At 41.6% G+C, this 20879-nt stretch overlaps 1 protein-coding gene across 1 annotated transcript in view; it reads right to left on the bottom strand.

The window, feature by feature from the left end:
* Positions 1 to 20879, bottom strand: part of URB1 (URB1 ribosome biogenesis homolog) — a 57361-nt gene that overhangs the window by 7794 nt on the left and 28688 nt on the right. The window contains exons 18-34 of the mRNA XM_042788638.1: positions 20708 to 20878; positions 19268 to 19464; positions 18473 to 18697; positions 17757 to 17936; positions 15890 to 16745; positions 14510 to 14711; positions 14134 to 14311; positions 12886 to 12944; positions 11934 to 12127; positions 10176 to 10286; positions 10018 to 10081; positions 8053 to 8224; positions 7397 to 7499; positions 2772 to 2932; positions 2304 to 2415; positions 1210 to 1316; positions 528 to 671 (exon numbers count right to left, since the gene is read on the bottom strand). Of these exons, the coding sequence (XP_042644572.1) occupies positions 528 to 671; positions 1210 to 1316; positions 2304 to 2415; positions 2772 to 2932; positions 7397 to 7499; positions 8053 to 8224; positions 10018 to 10081; positions 10176 to 10286; positions 11934 to 12127; positions 12886 to 12944; positions 14134 to 14311; positions 14510 to 14711; positions 15890 to 16745; positions 17757 to 17936; positions 18473 to 18697; positions 19268 to 19464; positions 20708 to 20878 (3236 nt within the window). The remainder of the gene's footprint in view (positions 1 to 527; positions 672 to 1209; positions 1317 to 2303; positions 2416 to 2771; positions 2933 to 7396; positions 7500 to 8052; positions 8225 to 10017; positions 10082 to 10175; positions 10287 to 11933; positions 12128 to 12885; positions 12945 to 14133; positions 14312 to 14509; positions 14712 to 15889; positions 16746 to 17756; positions 17937 to 18472; positions 18698 to 19267; positions 19465 to 20707; position 20879) is intronic.

Raw genomic sequence — 20879 nt, 5'->3', positions numbered from 1 at the left:
AACAGATGGGGTTTCTCAGGGTGGATGCTTATGAACATGAGAGCTTCTGGCATGTGAGTTTTCTTCCTGCTAAAGCACTGTACAGGTAACATGCTGGTTAAGGAATAAGGAGACCTAGAAAAGCAAAGGCCTTGGCTGTATGAGCAAAACTGCGGTATCTGCAATATTTTCCATGAAGCAGTAGAAATACGACCCAAGCCAGGCCACCAGTTGATGAAACTGAGTGAAGTTCTATGATGACAGGGATCTGTTCCAATTTTAGGGGACAAGGATGTGACTCTGGTTTAAACATAAGCAATTAGTTCCCCCTCTACACATACACAAAATCAACACGGAACATATTTTCAAGAGGGCAAGGGAAGAGTCAACTGCTCCTTTCTGCTTTGTATTTGTTTAAAATTTCCAAACCATGCAAACTCTTGAGGTTTGGGGGTGTTTTGTGTGTGTGGGGGGGGTTGGTTTGGGTTTTTTTTTGGTTGGTTGGTTGGTTGTTTTTTTGTTGTTGTTGTTGGGTTTTTAATTCTTACCTGGGAGCCCTCATCACACAAAGGACTGTTGAAAAATGAAAGAATGACCTGGAAAATCCTCTGGTAGTCATAAAGCTCATAGCAGTATTTATCACGCAGCCCTTCTCCAAGAAATCTGAGAATCCACTCACGTTCTGTTTTGTACTAGAAGCCATAAGAAAAATACCACCATCAGACATTTCAAAATAATGCCTGCTCATAAGAGCACAAAAAACCTGGTTCCCTGTGAGTGCCAGCACAGTGCTTAACAGCTTTTTCTGGACTTCTCTGTTTTCATCCCTATCAAATTTAATCAATAACATCCATCAGGTACAGTTACTCTGCAGCCCAAATATGCACTGGTAATGGAACTTTAAAAGTTGCTGTTTGTAAAAGACCTCAGTTGAACTCAACATTAATAATCTACACTCAAATATGAATGTAAGCTAGCTAGGGCAGAACAGTCTGTTTGTCGTGCTTACAGAGCACGCACAGCACAACTCATGATTTCATTATATGTTATTATTAAGAAAACAACAAAGAAAATAATTACAAGTAATATTTTTAATTTCAAAATAAAACAAAACTAAGATGCCTTTAATTAATTACCTATGGAAGAATAAGATTTCATTGCCTTTTTATGGCTTCTTTCTATTATTTTCTGAAGAATTAGTAGATACCTAAGATGGTATTATTACATTACCTCGAAATCAAAACTGTAGAAAAGCTGGAAAAAACCTGGTACTTTCCTCAGGTCCAAATACTGGTGTGACAGAAGGAATCTGTTTACCTTTATATACATGTGCTCCTCTGTGAAGAGAAACAACGGTTATTGTGGAGGAGGACAACGTTCACAATAGACAACCATGCAGAAAAATGAATGGAACCTGTATTTTCCAGTGTTTCAGCTAGCAGTCAGAACAGGACATTAATGACAGTGAGGAGGCCTTCTGCTCTAAGGCTGATTATATTGTTGGCCATCCCTCCTCTTCTCTTCCCCAAAATGGAAAGCTCATTCAAGTGTGCCCAAAGCAGGTGAGAAGATAAAACATTCAACATGGTTCTGATTTCAGCAAATCCAGTGTCACTTCACTGACAAAACAGAAATCTGCAGCAAAGTGAGAGGCAAATCTCTGCACATTTCAAGCCTAACACTTCACGTTAGGCATTCGTAATTTTTTAACTTACAGACCAGATATGTCCCCCATGAGCCGTGGAACAAGTTGCCCAGAGGGACTATACAGTCTCCATCATTGGAGGCTTTCTAGAACCAGTCTAGAAGGTCTGGTGGTTTCCTTGGGTAACAAAGCCCTGCGCAAAGTGGTCTGCCCTCATAGCTGGCCCTGCTTTGGGGAGAGGGCTTAGCTAGAGACCTCACAAGGTCAGTTCCAAACTGAACTACTCCCCAGTGCTAAGATTCTCCTTTGCAAGAGCAACTTAGGTTGATTCACTGTCTAAGGACACCAAGACGCTCAGGCCAACCTACTCTAATCTGCTGAACAGGACCAGCACACCCATCTAGTCCTCCACCAACCTCCACCCCAAAATTATGAGGAGGTAGTGGTTTCACCCCTGATGGATCAGACCGGTGTTGTACACAAATCAAAATGGCACTTCCCACTTCTCCAGTAAGGCAGTCTACACAAGCACTGGAAGTTTTTCTTTGAAACGCAGGAAAGCATACTTCATGGCTCCCACCACTGTCACAGCTATCTCACCTTCCAGTATTGATCAAGGACATACTCCATGCACAGTGACTCACCTCAGGAGTTCAACATGCACAGTATGTTACAGTACCTGGCTTCAGAATCTGCTGTGCCACACGAGCAATGTAGAGGGTCAAAGAGAAGGTAAATCTGAGGTTTGGCTGCCTGATTCCATTTTGCACAGCATCCAGGAGATACAGCAACTGCAGCACAAGAGCCCAGGGGGGAAAAGCTTGAACCATAACCCAAACAAATACAATAGGAGAATTTATGTGAACACATAAATAAGCTTTTAGGATATTTCATAGGCCATAAATCAAATACCAATCCCATCAGTACTTCCATTCCTACAAATAAAATTCTTAAGAATTTCCAAAACATATCTTTCCCCCCTTTTCTGCCCGTTGACAGAGGAAACACAAAGCAATAAAGGATAAAATGGAATATTAGCTCCCTCACCATGTGCATGTAGATGGATGAGTAAAGCAGTGACTCTCTCATAAGTCTCCATGACCTGAAATGTCTAACCTGGCAAGCTATCAGTTGAGCTCAGTCTTACCTGACTCTTCTCTCGGAAGCGAGCTCCTTCCAGATGAGAACGAAAGGAAGCCAGGACAAAGTATGCAGCTGCTCTCATGTTGGAATCATAGCTGCTAAGGGCAGCTACTGTTAGACCCAGGGCATTGACTTCCACAAACTTGTGACATGCCACTACACACTCTGTGTGGGAAGAGGGGGGAAAAACAAAAGAAAAACACCAAGTGTGTTATATTGACATGTCATGGATTATATAACAGCTCTATAATCCATAACAAAACTTCTATTCATAAACACCAATTTCTAGATCTACCTCTATAAGCTATTACTTCACTGCATGTTGAGGGTTCCCTCACCTAACAAAGGCATTCTGCAAATCCCTCTGAACAGGATTTCTTTACCTGAGCCGAAATCAATGTGTTTAGTCTCATTTATGTGAGACAGAGATAATTCCACCTGCTAGACCATGCAAAGTTAGGAGTAAATTCTGTAAAGACATCACATATCTCACTGTTTCAGAAAATTTAAGTACAAAGAAGACCAAGAGAAAAAATTCTCCTCCTCAAAACATTTTCTGGGCACCTGATAAGTCTGTGCCTGAAAGAAAGACCAGCATAGTCAATGAAAAGCCTATCTGTTTCTGCAATAGAACAGAGAGGAGAATAATATATAAACAAGCCTTTAGCCACAGAAGTTATTACTGTGCAGGCATGAGTGATTCTGCTGGTAAGGCATGTTCCAAGCAAAGTACTAAACTGTATCCCTGTGCCCTTCTGGGACAAACAAAATCCAGCAATGAACAGTAGCAGGCCAAATGGAGAGCACACCCTTGAATCTAACATTTATCTTCCATAGCATCTTGCTATCAGGATTTAGAGTTTCTCATTTAAGGGGTGTGTGTTTTGAAGAGCTTGTGCCATTTTTACCCACTGATGGCTGCAAATGACTTGATGTAAAACCTCCAGAATATCTCCTGTGTTATTTCTATTTTATTCACCAGTAATGGAATACAATGGCATCTCAGCTGTATTTTACCAACTAAAGTGCAAATGTATTGCAGTTCTGAGTTTAACAACAATATTCACATATTTTCTTGTAATTCACACTGACGGTCAAGAGAAAGTATCTGAGAAACAAATATTCCTATTTAAGAAGAGGCTGCAGTCTTACTGACAAGTAACTGTATTTAGTCCACCAGCTTCCTCCCCCCTACACTCACCCACCCACCCACAACTGAAACATTTTTTTTTTTATGTATATATCTTTATGTAAAAAAAAAAAAAAAAAAAAAAAATCACAGATTATTTATGTCTCCAGACCAGCAGCTGGGCTGTTTCTCTGATCTCTTCCTCAACTTGAATTGAACTCCTACTTGAATTTCATGCCTGACAGTTTCATACCCAGCTCTGCCAGGCCAGGCAATGGCAGGGTCTCCACACCAGCACTGCCTCCCAACCAGCCCACTGCTACGTGACCAATGCAAAGGCATCACTGAATTGCAATAACAGATCTTCTCACTGAGTGGTTTTACAAGTTATTTCAACACTACCAATTACTGCACATTTCCGTATACCACCAAAGTGCATGAAGTTTAACTGGCATAATGCAAAACACCTCAGTCATTCTCCTAGTGAGAGAAAAGATCCCTCGCTGGTTAGCTCAGGATACCTCTCACATCACCAGAGCTTGTACAGATACAGCCCTACCCCCCTCTACTTCTAGGCGCTGGGCAAGGTGACCACCTGACTGCTAAAGATGGGGAGAGGAGTAGCAACAACAGGGCAGGAGAAAGAGAAACAGAGCCCAGAGACACACACAGTCTATGCCTTCTGCTACCTTCTGCCTGTGGCACTGCAACTCTGCACTTCCCACTCTTCAGGCAAGGTGCAGGGGTGCAAGGTAAGCTCTGGGAAACGGACGCTTTCTGCTGAATCCCAAGTGAACATGCGAAGATGACCTAGAGCTCATCTGCCTGCAGAGGGTTCTCCATCACTTATGGACAACTCACACATAGCCCTGGCCTATACAACAACCCCTCTTCAGCACAGGATCAAATATGTGTTGTATGCCCTTTCACAGCAAGCCATCACACCGCTCTCCTTCAGACTGCAGTTCTTGAGAACTACGAACGTACACCAACTAGACAGACAAAGCGGATAATTTTATGGGGTGGTACCACACAGTGGAAACCAAGGTTCTCACTTCAGCAGTAAAGCTCATGCTGGTCACAGAAAGATTTATTTGGAATACTTCATTTCACTGAAAACATGCAGTGGAAATATTTTCCATCCAGCTGACCTTGGAGAGTACATTCAACAACTAGCATAAAATAACAAGTTGTTATTAAAAAAAAAAAAAAAAAGTTAATTCTATGTCTGACATACAGTTTGTTTAAAGTACCTTGAGAACCATGATGGAAAAGCTTTCCACAAGATGCTTATCAGAGCTAAAGTTAGACAGAACTCTCTGTCTGCCCAACTCCAGATTTACTTTTTACTCAGTGAGCATTAAACACTGTGCAATAAGTCTATGTTTATAAATCCAGCAGTTATATAACATCTGTGCACAGGGCACTGTGCAGCCAGTACAAAGAGCAAATAAATAAAAAGGAATTGGGAATTCCAAGAGCAGCTGACGTGGTTTAGAGGCACCATGGGACTTGAACTCATAAATCACTTGGGCCCTTTAAAAATGCCCCTCTTAGGACACAGACTCTCACTCAGTGTGGAGCAGTTAAGAGAGCTATTTTTCCCCTCTCTAGGTTTAGTCAGCTTATGCTGGGACAGCCACTGCCTCCACAGCTCTGCAACAACACAGTGTGCAAGGGCTCCCTCAACCCCACTGCTGTCTGCACAACGGTCCTACAGTCGCTGGCTGACTGTAGCGCTGCTGAGGCTGACCAACAGCCAGCAAATCCCTCCCACTGGTTAAGGTGGTGGCCTCCAGGTGGTGGGTGATGGTGACAGGTGCATGACAGCAGTGCTTTTTCCAACTATTACACTCAGGTTCAAAAAGACACTGGCCGTCCATGCTCTTCACCAATAAAAATCTCAGAGAGCCAGCATTAACTGGATTGTCTAAGATCCCTCCTACTGCAAAACGCCAAATAGTTCTGGTACCTTTTTTCCTCAGCAGACTAAAAGACAGTTCTTTTTGCTGCTGCCAAAATTATATGGAGCGGCTTACAACTATAGCTAAGTATAGACTAAGAACACACAAAACAGGTACTGTACTATAAGGGTATAGGTGAACAAAGGACTATAAGTATGATTTCCCTGAAAGACAGTTATCAGCCTGTCAATTGCTTCTGATATTATTGTTATAGAAAGCCAAATCCATCTGTCACTGCACAGTGGTTAACCATAATCAACATAGGGAGGGAGCTTGTTAGGAAATTCCTTATGACACTTGTCTCACTTTGACCTTTAAGGGCTCTCTAAATAGACAGCATGCCTGTGGAGTACAGCGGGGATATGCCTCTGCGAAGCAGGGTCATGTCAAACAAGAAAAGTGAGTCTAAGCAACTAGTTTTTCAGCACTACGTAGATCTCATAAAACTTTCCATCAACTCTGAGCACAGGCCTGTTCATGACATGCAGTGGCCCTAGGCATCTTTATCTGATGGAAAATGAGTCAGCTGAAGTTCCCCTATACTATAACCACAGCCTATTAACAGGCCAGATCTCCAGTCAATTCAGTCATGGTGTCCCTCAGAGAAATCAATACCCCTGCAGAGATTCACTCTGGGCAGGAGAGAGCTTCACCCTTTGTCAGAAATGCTGGCTTCTGGTTTATGCCCAGAGAACTCCCCCAACATTGCAGGACACCTTCTCCAGCTTGCACTACCTCTGCCCAGCTCCCACTGAGAGCATAGCTGAAAGGAGCCCATTACTGCTCCCAAAAACTGAGCCACAAAGCAACCCCAGATCACAGCAGTCCTGCCAGCTGCAGGTGGGGCACTGCCGGTCCAGCAGAAGACACCATCCCTCCCAGGCCTGTTTTGCTTATCGTGTTGCTGTGACACCACAGGTGATGCAGAACACAGCTCTACACATTCACCAGAAAAAAATACAACCTTGCAGTGCGGAATATGCCCTCTGATCCCCTTTATGCTATTTTATAACTACATTGTGCTGGGTTTTGTGATATACAGAATGCTGTTTGATAGATCAGAGAACATAAATCTTTGTCTACTTTTTGTCTCTTCCAAGCTGTTTTCAGTTCCAGTTTAAAAACCTCTCCCAACCTTAAGCAGATCAGTCCCTCCACATAGGGTTAACTCACAACATTTAAAAAAGCTGTGAGGGAGCACCTAGTCCTCTGAACAAGAGCAGCTTGGCAGCAGTGCCCATCTGCTGCTACATTGCTCTATTTCTGAGTAGTCAAATCTCACTAGATATGTTGCATTATTTGAAAAAATTCTTTTTAATGCCAATTATACCTTGTTACTTATTAAGTTATTCTGAAAATTACAATGCAATGCATTAGGTGGTTAAATCATGTATGTTTCTTCTCTCCAAAGCCAGGCACAAGTTTCTTTGTAGCATTAGCTCTTAGATGGAGAATAACACAGCTACAGATGGAACCATACAGCTCCCACAGCAGAGTAAAATGATACTAAATATCAAAGAGAAACATTCATTTTACCTGGTCTGGTCAGTTCACTAAACAGCTGAAGTAGAAAACAAGGATCATAGAAGTCATCAAGATTCTCAACACTTTCATCTCTATACAGTGACTCTTGGAGCTCCTGAAACCAAATCCAAACCAGTATTTGTAAGGAACAACACCAATTTCCAGCTTGGTTTCAGACTTCCCCAACCACCTCATCCCATTATAAAGCAACCAATACTAAACCTTGCAAAATGCAATGCAACACAGGGTGAGACATGCTTGTGTTTAAATCTGGCTTCCACTATCAGGGTTCCAAAAGTATTCCCCTGATGGGCACAAACAGGTATAAAAGTACGTTAGCAAACTGTATGAAAGACTGAAGAGCCCACTGTCAGTGGATCCTTGGACAGTCAACAACTGTTTAAAAGTCAAATTCTGGTCTCACTTACGCATGACAATCTTTGCAGTGCTGCACAATCACACCTGCCAACAAGATGTGGTCCATATATTGCAATTAATTTGAAAAGTGCTCCTAAATAATTAATTCCAGCCCTCCTATAAACCTAAATTACTATTCTGATGTAAACAAATTGTAATGTATTACATGAATGCAAGAAAGAAATTACTGAAGTGAAAGGTTCTTTTTCTACATCAAAAGAAGGATAATTCATCAGTCTGAACCAAAGCACCTGTGATGACAGAAGACGGCGATGCTGAGGGAAAGACAGAATTGTTTTCATCATCTTTTCTCGATCTAGCAGACACAGAATCTCCTCCATGCTTGGCTGCTGCCATAGTGACTTCCCTAGACTCTTGCAAGTCTTGTGATGCTCCACAGCTGCTGGACCCCATAGCAGGATTCTTAAACATTGTTAAAAGTAAAGGCATTAGTCAACAGACTGCTAGCACTGAGCGAAAAGCAATTACAGAGGATATAAATGAGTATTTAAATTTTCCCTTCATTTGTACTTATAATCCTGTGGGAACTTGAAACTAGAACTCGTTTCCCTGGCAACACCTTTTTCATCCATCCAAAAGCTTTTAAAATTCAGTCTGAGGGTGTCTCATTAGCTATTTTCTATCCTGTTAATCCAAGTCAGAACTTACCTTCTCAGAATAAAAACACTTTTTAGATTTAAGCTATACATGCAGGTAAGTATGAGAACAGCTGCACGAAGAGACAGTGATCAAGACCTGGTCAGAGAAGATTGTCTCAAATGCAAACAATATTTCAAACCAGCATCACAGCAGTTCAGTAAAACACAAATCCTTCCTCTCCTCTTCCAAGTTGCTCCTTGGACTCCACTTACTTTGCCATTGTGCTAAAAGTGCTATTGATATTGTCAGTCATTACGTGAGTACAGCCAGCAGCATGCCTCACTGTCAGTTAGCCAGCTGGAGGGATGGCGTTAGGCTTCGTACCACCCAGAACCTGAAGGCTCCCATTTGTAACACAAGTTGGGCTCTGCTGCGTTGCATGTACAGCACTTTTCCCAAATGTTCTCTATATTCACTCAAACACATCCGTGCTGCGATCAAGTCTAACCAAGTGTCAGACTATTAATTCACTTCAGGGTACAGTATGAGATTGCTTCTCCTTTAAAAAGGCTACAAAAGTTTTGGAAACTACCTACCATCTGAAATCAGTCTCTTCCTCATGTAACACCCTCCCATTTGCAAACGCTTTCAGTAAAGATTTTTGCAGGGTGCAGCTAGTGCCAGAGCCCTGGCTTCTGGAAGCCACTTCAATTCGCCGCTAACAAGAACCTTAATTTCCTGACCCCCTTCACAGGCTGCAAGGATTATCTATATTCTCAGACAAAGCTAAGGGAGGTTCTTAATTCAGAGTTCCAGTACTGCTCCAACCGCCTGAGCCAGTACTCCTGCACTGCTGTTAATATTTATGCCCATATCTCAAAGACAGAAAAGTGCATTTGAGCAAGGGAGACCAAAAACATCGGTGTATGTACGAACTGTTAGCAACAGACATCCCTGTGGACTGTTTGGGCACAGGGCCTGAAAAGACACTGATTATTATATATAATACATAGCTCTCTCTCATGAAGTATTTAGGTATATTGCAAGGTTGCACTATAAGGAGAGCTACAGTCCAGACTGGTGAAAGACAAGGAAGCCATTGATACCATGTTAGTACCCCAAAACTAACAATACAAGCGTTAATGCAAGAGGTTATACATCACTCCTGCACTGGCATATTCCTCTCCTCTCCAGCAAAGCACCAGAGATGAACATCATGCACAGAGGGGCAAGATCACTGAAAGGCCAAGGGCTGTGCTGTGGTGAATCCTGTATTCCAAGGGAACAGGGAAGGAGTCCTATACTAGTAGCTTGCGCTTTGGTCTTTATCTGTGATGAAATCCCTATAGTGGGTTCTTACTATGGAGAGTGAGGGACTACTGAAATGAGATAGTCCCTCACCCAATCCACAGACACCCAAAAGTTTGGGCAACACACAAGAATTAAGTTAAACATAGGAAATATATTGGAAAAATGTTTCCCAATGCAACATTCACCTCTAGGTTTGACCTTGCTCACTGTTTATCTCAGTTAAAAATAAGACCCTGGAAAAATTCCAATTCTGAGACTGCTTATTTGTGTGTAGTTCGCTGAACAAAGGAAGGTGGTCAGCTTACCTGGAACTTACAAGACTTTGATTATTCTTCTCATATAACTGAAGCAGTAGCAGTATCTTCTGATCTTAAAAAAAGAAAGATGAAACCCAAAGTCAGTCACCTATGAAGATGAAAACCAGATCTAGCAGGAAGTACCTTTCCCAGGCTAACACACTTACCTACAGCACTCAGTGTAGCCCCGTAGGCACCCAGCAACACGGCGAGGTGGCTGCTCTCACAGAGAGAAGGGCTGAGTTTCACAACTGTCAGCAGTATATCCACCAAGGCCTCTGAAATAAACACACAGCTTTAGCTTTGCTGCTCTCTCAGTTAGTGTATATATAAATACTCCCCCCACATATACCCTCTCTAAATAGATGCGCACACAGTACTATACATTTTAGATAAAGATCTCTCTCTATAAATACCAAAACCCATTTCCCTGACTACACTGAAGGACGATTACGATGCATTTCATTCAAGTGGAACAAATTGGAACAACTTTTTTTAGGAAGTTAACAGTATTTCCAAGCTGGACACACAAACGTTATTGTGAGGTGATGTCCACAACGTGGCATACTACCCTGCAGAAACTTTCCATGCGTACACATCTGCTCTCTGGTTAAAAGGAAGTGCTATACCCTATCCTACCATACTGCAGCTCCCTCCTCTCCCAGAAAGGTTTCTTAAATTGGCTCAGGAGTTGCACAGGGCAAAGGCAGACAACCCAGCAACCTCCCTGACCTACTCAAGAAGTTTCAGCAAGAACTTGTAAGTTCACACCCCAACTGCAGTAACTTATCAAAATGCTTCTGCATCGTGCATTTAAACAGGGGTCATCGCTGCAGAATCCAATTAGTCAGCAAGATACAGGAACTCTGTCCTGGGCATGCAAAAATTATCCACCTTTATTTTATAACTATCCGAGAAACAGAACAAAGAAGTGATAAGGTTACTCAAAGGCAAATAGGTTATCTGTGGCAGATTCAAGACCTGAATCTAGATTTCTTTACTCCCAGCGACACCAAGCTTCTGAATTACCAAAGTTAGCCTCAAAGAATCCATTTTGCTGCTCTACAGAAATGCATTTAAAAGGTGAAACGCATACAGTAAGCACCAAAATCTGTTACTTATTTTTAATTTCACTACATTTGTGACCTCACAAGAGCTTTTTGCTCTTTCCAGGTTTCTTTAAAGCTTGTTTACACGTTGCTCACCAATATACACAAAATTTGTTATCAACATCCTGCCCTGAGAATCTCCTCCCCTTTTCTTATATGGCTCCTTCAATCATTGCATCTCAAAGCCCCATACAATGGGAAAAGCTGAGGTGTATATAGATCAAATGATTGGTTTAAGGTCAGGTAGTATTTCAGATAGCAGGGTCAAAGAAACAAAGCCAATCTTACACATGAACTAGCATCCAAATTACACTACTCATGGAAGGATATTCCTCATGAAAGGTTGCAATATCAAATACACATTGATTAGATTAAAATTTTGGTACAACTTGCAAAATCAACTTAAAATCTTCTGCATCAATCTATTTTAAAAAAGGTTTAAATGTCACATACATTTCTAACAGAATCTATACGCACTTCAGTGATCTTACACTAACAGCCTCGCAGAAACCAAAAGAATCAATTTAAGATTTCAACAGGGTTACCAAAAAAACAAAACCAACCAAACAAAAAACTTCAAGCCCACCTTTTCAGTAGTTTTAGAAACATAAGTGTTTAAAAATGGTAGTGATAAAACAAATGCAACTTTTGGATCCAAGCAGAGGTAGAATTTAAAACTAAATGCTAATATTCTGGAATTGTTTAATAGTTCTGCAAGTGTATGTAGGTGGATAGGTTACTGGATGGATAGAATATAATGCGAGAAAGACAAGATTACTAAATATAGTTAAAGGGAAGAAGGAGATAAAAAAATACCTCTTGTCTGGATGTTAGTGCCATCTTCTTCGCTTGACCTCAGTATGACTGACAAAAATAGAGAGTGCTGCGTGACCATCATGTGAAGTTTGGAGAGCTTGACTAAGCTCTGACTAAGTGAGGATTCTTTCTTGTATAATAACTGAATAGCAATGTTCAGGACTTTCAAAAATGCTTCATCTCTGTAGCGGTACCTTTAGAAGCAAGGATCACAGAAAAGTCAGATCTCAACCAAACCCAAGGAAACCTGCTTGAAAAAAAATGTGTTTAAGAAATGAGAACTTTGCAAAAAAAAAGCAAGTTTAGTAAAACCAAAACAAATTTTTAAAAAGTAAAAAACACATGCACCTCCTTCCCTGAGCTGTTTTGATTTAATTCTTTTTAAGTTATACTGGCATCAAATTATAAAAAATAAAGGAGAATCGACACACAGTCACACTTGTAGCTGCACTGATCTTAATAAAGGATTAGAATTTTGCCTACTAAGCCTTCAGAAAGCAACCCTTCAGATTAACACTCTTACCTCCACAAAAGCTACGCTTATCCTAAACTACCTTTTATTTCTTTTATTTAAATGGTTTACATTTAAAAATTAAACATCTGACTCTGTTTTCATATGTTTTGTCTTTGGGAAATATCTTAAAATGAAAAGAAGCTATATGAGCATAAAGCTTCTTTATGCCGGTTGAAAAAAGCTAGTACAGCTATCCAGTCAGCCATGTTAGTTATGCTAACTGGAGCACAAAATCCAAACCCGCCTGCAGTTGTGCAGGTTCAGGCTCCAATGAAGCCAGTGGATGTGACAGAAAGCACATCCTAAGAAACAAGGAGCATTGTCAAATCTGATTGAACTCAAGGGAGACAGGGTGTTTCCAGTATAATGCAGGACAAGGCCAAGTGAGCAGAACCGTACCTTCTACAGCACCTTTGGTGCCATCGCAAAATTACTTACTTGAGCCCTGTCTTCACAAGGCTGTACCAGTCTTCTGGGTCCACTTCTTCAACAAAGCGCTGTGCACGTAGTAAGTAAAAACAGATGTTTATATTTAGCACATAGAGCTTCTACAGATCACCAACACCAGCAATGTTTGTTCAACAGACACACTAACAATATGCAAGCCAAACGCGCAGGGGGGATGATCAAAGGATAAGAGGGGAGAAAGCTCTTGGACACAACAATCCTACTTCCTGATTCAAATGAAACTGCAAGTCTTGTTTTGTTGGTCCTGGGAGCAAAGGAGCATAGAAAGGCTATATGCAATTAAAAAGCACGCTGGTCTGTAGGTATCAAAAAACCCAGTCTTGAAACTCTTCACACTTCTGAAGTGTGAAAGGAATAAAAAGTCAGCAAGTCAAAGCAAGAGACTCAGGTACTAGTTTTTTGCATATCTACAATGTGCTTAAGCTAACCAACCTTTGCATGTGGCAAACAGAGTGGCTGGGTGTACATGTTCTTTACAAAAAATGATCTTCCCTGAAATGCTATTGAACCACAATGAACAACAGCCAGTTTTAAGAAGAAAGAAGACTGACAGCTGCACATCCCAGCAGTCCCTGTAATGCTAGGTGTTAACCTCATCACGCCTACAAACATTAGGATGAACACTATGAGGAGGCCCCTCACATCCTGCCAGACTCCTCATCCTGCACAACCAGTCATGCCCTAAAAGGCAGTGTCCCTAGAAGCCAGCAAGAGGTCAAAGGCATTTGCTGCCTGCAGAGCCCTTCATTTTTATGTCTTCTGTGGATCTGTCTACCTTACTGAAAGAGGGAATGATCAAGTAGTGTTCTTTATGATCAAAGTCCAGATTTCTATCTATGATCAACTGGATTTCTGCCACAGACTCCAGAGGGCATGGCAGGTAGGTCTTGTCAAAAGTGTCTCTATCAGTTTTGGTTGGTTTTTTTTTAAATAAAAACATCCATTGGCAACCTTTGATTTTTAACTCCTGAACACCTCAAACTCTGATTTTCAAAGGGGACTGTTAGCATAAAGCCATCATCAAGAACAACTCATAACTGCTTCTTATAGAGGATTAGCAGGGCTAAATTAATGCTGCAAAAGCTATTAAAAACTCATAGAAGCCATAATCTATAAAACAGAAAATAAAGTCCAACCTATATTTACCCAAGATACAAGAGCACAATAACACACACACACGCACAGTCACATTCTGGAAATGCAGATAAGAAGTCTCACCAATAATTCTTCTAGCCTCAGCAGCATGGACCTCTCCGCTTCTTGCTTGCTTTCATCCTTAGTGCTGTTGTACATGACACTTAATCCCTTCATGCAGGCTGACAGAAGGCGTCTCCTCCAGGAATGCAGCTCTTCAGAGTTTTCAAGCACTCTAGATATGGCATCTGCCACTGTCCAACTGCAGAAAGATTTTTTTTTTTTTTAATGTTGCAACATGCTTTTTGTATATGTTAAAGACGTCTTGCTGCCAAAGCATACAGCAACAGATTTTCTGAGAGGATGCTATCTTGCTACAGTATGAGTATTCATGTGTATCTATCACAATGGCTTTATAGAACAAACCAAGTCCTGAAACAGGGCAACTGGATTTGCCTACCTCTCACTATTTTCTGCTTTCTCAAGAACAGCAGGAAGCTGGTCAATAAGGTTTCGCAGCCCTTTGCTCTCTGAAGATGGCAACAACCTTGAAAGAACTTGCAGTTTCACAGTGGTCTCATGCGATGCTTCTGTTTCTTGAAATACACCACAGACCTCCTTCCACAGAGCCTTCCTTAAGACAGGTATGACAGCTGAGACAACTGTTGGAAGAAAGCAGGGGGCACAGGTTCCACCATCTAAGTGTGTTAAGCAACAACAGACTTATAATTACGAAGTTCCCAAATGACTTTTCTAATCAAGGCCCAGATTACTTAGTTTCTAGGAAATTATACTAGAGTAGCTGCTAATCTGCTATAGAGAAGGGCACTCTCTATTGCTCCATAGCACCATTAGGAAGTATTCAGCATATGCACCAGACAACAGCTTGCTATACAGCTGAAATTATTAGACACAGGCAAACAATGCAGAACTTCAAAAGAGGGACAACTTCCTAAGAAGAAGCCTTGTCCTTGCATACCAGGAAGGATGAAACTTTACTCTGACCCTGGGCTCAAAGGAAATTTTCTCTCACATCAACAGACAGCTAACAGACACCTTATAAATCAAGTCAGTCAGACAGCAGTTTCCCCTTCTAATGTTCAAGCACAAAACCACTGGTGTGCATTTCTGTGTGCTGACAAGCTCTTTTCATGACTTGAACTTCTTCTAGATAGAGCTAGCCTTCGGCACCAACAGCTACAGTCAGTTTCTGTTGCTATTTACATTTCTATGCAATAAGAGAAACGAAATCAAGGTGATCCTGTTCTGTTGAATTAAATCCTAACTCCTCATTTTGCTGGTAGAAAATTTAACAGTCTTGTCAATTTAATGATGCTGTCAGTTTGGAAATCTTGGATTGCCATATTAGGAAGGGATTACTGTAGGAAGCTGTATTTGGAATTATATTTTAGAAAGTTTTGGACTCTTACACTTGTAAAAGTGAAAGCTTACGTTCTGCAAAACCATATGGCTATGGCATTCCACTCATCAGACAGTGTTCTATCTATGCCTGAGAAAAAGTTTTTACTTCCTATACCAAATGAAGATAAGCATGAAGACAGATTTTCATATGCACCAAGTATTAAATAAGGGCTTCAAAAGAGGAAACTGAAGAACAGCAACTGTAAGAGTACTTTGCTTCAGTCTAACAGACAATCTTCACTACAGTCCTTTATCTTTTATGCTGCAGAAGTACTTGTAAGAGAATCGTTACAAGTTAGGCACATAAATTTTATCACCTCTACTTATCGTGCAGAGGATCCAAGACTTTAAGGCCAGCAGAGTCTATGCTGGGAATCTGGCCTCCCAAATCACAAGCAGGGATTGGTTGTGGCTTTACCTGTGGAAGGTCGGGTGAAATCATACTGGTCTCTGCATTGCAAATACACATTAATGAGTGGAAGAAAGCTCTCCATGTTTTTCCTGAGGTACTTTCCAGTGGCACTGCTCAGACACCACATCTCGAACTGCAGCAGGTGAGTCCTACAGCTTTTTATCAGTATGCCCACAATGGCAAGGGAGGTTTCTGACCTCTGGTTAAGGCAGTGAATATGCACCTCTGCACTGACTGCATGTGCAAGGACTGGCTCGCTCTGGAGAGCCTGAAGTAAAACTTTCTCCAAATCTTTACTGGCTGATGCTAACATCAATATCCCCAAAGCTTTAATGTGCTCTGTCAATAGCAGTAGTTCTCCTTGTTGGGGCTGCCTTTGGTAGCTTTCTGCGAGGAGCTGTACCAAAATCTGTCCATAGAAGCTTAATTGTTTCCCTTTTTCAGGGGATTTTTCAGATTTCTGAGTAGTCAAGCTCATCTCAGGAAGTCGCAGCATGGTTAAAGTGATCTCCTTCAGCTGAGCTGCAGCCATGTATATGTGCAACTCCTCCAGAGCCTCCAGCTGGTGAGACTTCTTGGGAGAGACCTGGCTTCTGTCTTTCCCTGCAGCCTGTAGCTCTTTCAAGACACTTTTTGTGATAGCTTCAAAATACTTCAGCAACACATGTTTGTGATCCATGCTCTCCAACATTGGGGCACCTGTTTTCAACAGCTGGAGCACACCGGAATTGAGATGAGCTGACAGAAGCTTCACAGTGACAGGGTTTAAACCGTGCTGAGGAAGAGAACGTTGTTCTAAAGCCAGGAACCAACTCTCCAGTGTAGGATGTCTGAAAATCAACATGAATGTATCTTCCAGAGTCTGTAACAAATGGTTGTAACAATATTATTGATTGGATAATTATAGTTTGTGGGGGAAAAAAAAAAAAATTTCTCTGCCTATTTTCCAGAATTTGTTAATCACAATTATTGAACATGAAATTGTCTATTCACTAGTCAGAGGATAAAAATATTAATGAATTACAAGCACATAAATACCATTCTTCCAATATTTATGATGTGGGAGGCACGCCTCCACTTAACATTCTCCATGTCTAAGCACATTTCTAAGGGAAAACTGTATTTTCTGAGGTTTGTCAATACAATTCCATTCTGATCTTCACAAATCCACCGAACAGATGAAAGGGGGACAAAGGTTCACTCCTCCAAGTAAATAATTTTCACAACTAGGCTTTACACAGGGCTTAGGAAATAGAATTTTTTCAGCAAAAGGTGAGTGATCTCTGTCAGAACCTCTCCTGATTGTACCCCAGCTCAGGTGAGACTGTGGATGATGCAGCTTAGTCAAATCTCCAGGCAGTAGTTTCCTAACTGCTGGACCACATGTTCAAAGTTCATAAGTCCTCCTCCTAGACCTTAACAGCATCTCTTGCATCAACCTGTTTCCATTCAGTACAATTCTGTGAAATACAGTGTATGACACCCTGTTCACTCCCTGCCCTTCTGAGGACCTGGCAAAAGCTATAGTAATGCTTCTACAAAGCAGTAAAATACTATTCAAGACCTTATACAGTGAGTGTGACAGACACATTTTAATCCTAACTGAAATCCCAGAAATCCTCATGACTGTTATCAAGTCGCAGCACTCACAAAGCCTGATCCCTGCTAAATCCCCTGTTCTCTGTCACGTTTAGCCAGTTCCATGTTTTGGTGATTGGAGAAAATATGTAAACGTAATTTGTGCTCAAAAATTGTTCATGTCTAAGATCATTTGCTTTAATTAACTTACAGCAAAACTTAATTCCTATGAATAAATCAAATCAAAGTTTACTAACAGGTGAGCTTCTGTCCTGTGTATCAAGGGATTTGGTACCTTGTTATTTGAAGACTCCTCTGTAATCAGAGCTTCCTCATCCATAAAGAGATCTGATTCAGTCTGATGCTCTTCTCGTTTCTGCTGATTATCCAACTCTATCTGATTTCCCCGGCACAACAATCTGCTCAGCAGGTCCACATAGAAGTCAACAAGGTGAGGTCCAAAAGTTTTACTAAGCTGTGAAAACAAATACACCTTGGAAGTTGAGAAAAGAGCAGAAAGAGAATGGAAGGACAATAATCCAACAGGAACAGAAACGAACTAAGAAATTCATTGATTACAACCTTTTGTGGGGGAAGGAATCACTCCCCTCTGTAGAAACCCGATTCTAAGAAAAATCTCAGGGTGCCAAATAAATATTTATAGACTTTCATCTATACTGCGACTTTTGGTGTCACACAGGCCAGTGAATTTCACTCTCTGGAAAGGTTTCTTATGGAGAATCAGGAGCTGGATTAAAATCTGGAGTTTATTTGTGCTTCAGGCAGATCAGTAAGGTAACCCATGCAAAGAAAATCCAAGACTCCTCAACAACTAGGACAGACATTTGTTTACAAATTAGGTGCAGGTTTGCCTCATGCTCTACAGCCTCAGTGAGATGGGTATGTGAAAAAGCTGCAGAACTGGATCCTTAAGTTTTAACAGCCAAGTCATTTGTACCTTCTGTGTTAAAATAAAACAAACCCACAATATCATTACAATATTGCTCTTACACTGCCAAAGTTCTCCACTGTGGATTTCAGGTAGAGCAACACATGCTTTACTCCTAGCAAAAGCTGTTCAGGTGGGAGCTGGGAAGCCAAGTCTCTCAATTTTGTCTGGATATTGTCTTCCAGTAAGGTATTGCTTCCTCTCTCATAGGCTTTCTTTAGCAAAGTGGTAAATACAGAATCCAGGGCCACCGCAGGTTCTCTGCGTACCTCTTTAACCTTTTGAAACTGTTTAAAATGGGAAAAACATAAGAGAAAAATAAAGATGAGTACAAATCAAAAGTTTCTGCAGCTACCTCTGTTTTGCAATGAGTTCTGTGCTGAAACCAGAGCTGAAGTTCCAAGAGCACATGTATACAGTCCTGCTATCAGAGAGCGAGTCAAAGGCATCCTATGGGGAATCTACACACGGTCACTGCTGGGCTAGCAGAAAAACACATCAACACCTGGCACAGCTGGTCCGTGCATTCTAGCCCATATCCAGGTGAATTCCAACCACTGTAAACTGGCTCCTCAGGCAACGTCCCACATTACGCTACACTGTGCCTGATGAGGAGCTGTAGTCTGGGTGACTGCGTACAACCCTCGAGCCCTGGCTTCACTTCCCAACCACAACAAAGACTTCTTGTGTCGTTAGAGAAAAGCCCTTGAGCAAATCTGTGTCCCAATGTGAACAACAAGCAATACAGAATTAGCTTAATGTAAATGCACTTTCTGATAGAAATGCAACCTTTATACACTGTGAGGTTTTATAGTAATACTGGCTCAAGCATTCAAGTGACTTCAGGTATTCCATACCACAGGTTCCTGAGATTGCTGGGGTATCCAGAGTTTATAGTACTGGTTAAATCGGTAGAGTTGAGGATACTTAGAAACTTTCAGGGACTGCAGATCTTTATCATAGAGCTGGAACATCAAGCAGAGGGCAAGGGGTTCTCTCTGAGAGTGCAGGAGGTCAGTGAAAACAGCAGTAAGATACTCTACGACGTGTGCTCCTAGAAAAGCAAAATAAAAAATGAAATTTCTGTTGACAGAAGTAATCTGCATGAACACAGACACTAGGACAACCCTCTTTCCTTAAGGCCTGGGCAGCAGGTCATATAGTTTTATTTAGAAAAGTACTGAATAGGATTAAAAGGTGTTTGTGATAAGCTAGGCAAGTGTTCCTGACCCACTGAGGTATCTGAAAAAATCCTCCATACAGTAGTCCTTGCTAAAGTAAATAATCACCCTACTTTAAGATACATGCTCAGGCTGGCCTGTTTCCTTCCAGACAAGCATAAAACTAATTCTGCCTTTACTGTGCTGTGCTTAATTTGCATCTATTTTGATGGACTCCAGCCAAGCACAACCTAAGAGAATAACTAATTTGTACTGGGGGAATACACCCAGGTTAACACACACTGGTTAAACATGGAGGACTTTCTTCCAGAACCGGGACTTTCAGTCCTACCCCAGGTGCTACTCAACAGCCAAACATACGCAGGACTTAGTGAGGTGCTGTGGGGTTGGCAAATCCTGCTCTGAGGACAACTGCTGCCCCTGTTACTCCTCATTCCACCAAATCCTCTCCTCAAGGAGGTGGTAGAACTTTGCAACATCCACCCCTGGAGTTTCATCTCTGAAGAAGTTTTCTCTGAAAGACGTATCCATTTTCTGTTCAACAGACCAGTCCTCTCTCCCCTACTGACTGGTCTCAGGGGAACAAGCTGCCTACAGCCATTGAAACCACCTTCCTCTCATGACCTGCATACTCTGTGCATAAAATACTCCGTTATTGAAGCGCAGCTGCTTCCAGGCCAAGGTTGTCCATGCAGGAACAGTGTCTCTGCACTGCTCCTCAGTCCCCTCTATACTGTGCTCAGAGCCTGGGGACATCCTCCTCCTCCACTTCCCTGCATCTCGCAGGGAAAAGGTGGGGTCTCTTTCTCTAACGTGGGCAAGTTTGTTTTCCCACAGTAGTAGCTCCCTAGTGTCAAATGGCAGTTTATAGAATGTCTGCACTTCCATCTATTTTCCCTGCTCCAGAAACCAAGAGTGAGCTTCATTAGGATCAGGAAAAAAGGACAGAAATACTTCATAAGCTTTGATGCCTCTCTTAAGCAGGGAACCCCATTGATCCGAACCTCCTTCTGCTTGCAACGAGGTTGTTAAAATGTCTCAAGGAGCTCATGGGGTAAAAATGATCACACTTCCACTCCACTAGCATGGACAATACATAGAAACAAAAGTTTGTACCTGTTCCACTTTTGGACTGAAGCAACAACGTATTCCTGGCTTCTAAGGCAGCAGGGACAACAGCACTGAATGGAAATGTTTGGATAATCATGTCTTCATTTAAAGTGAACCCAATTTCTTCATCTAAGCCATCACTGCCCTCAATTAGGACATCCACCATATCCAGGACATC

The sequence above is a fragment of the Tyto alba genome, unplaced genomic scaffold (assembly GCF_018691265.1).
Source record: "Tyto alba isolate M040663 unplaced genomic scaffold, T.alba_DEE_v4.0 Super-Scaffold_14, whole genome shotgun sequence".
In the NCBI taxonomy this organism is placed as follows: Eukaryota; Metazoa; Chordata; class Aves; order Strigiformes; family Tytonidae; genus Tyto; species Tyto alba.
Note: the sequence above shows the minus strand (reverse complement) of the source record. Positions and strands in the feature narration are given on the sequence as shown.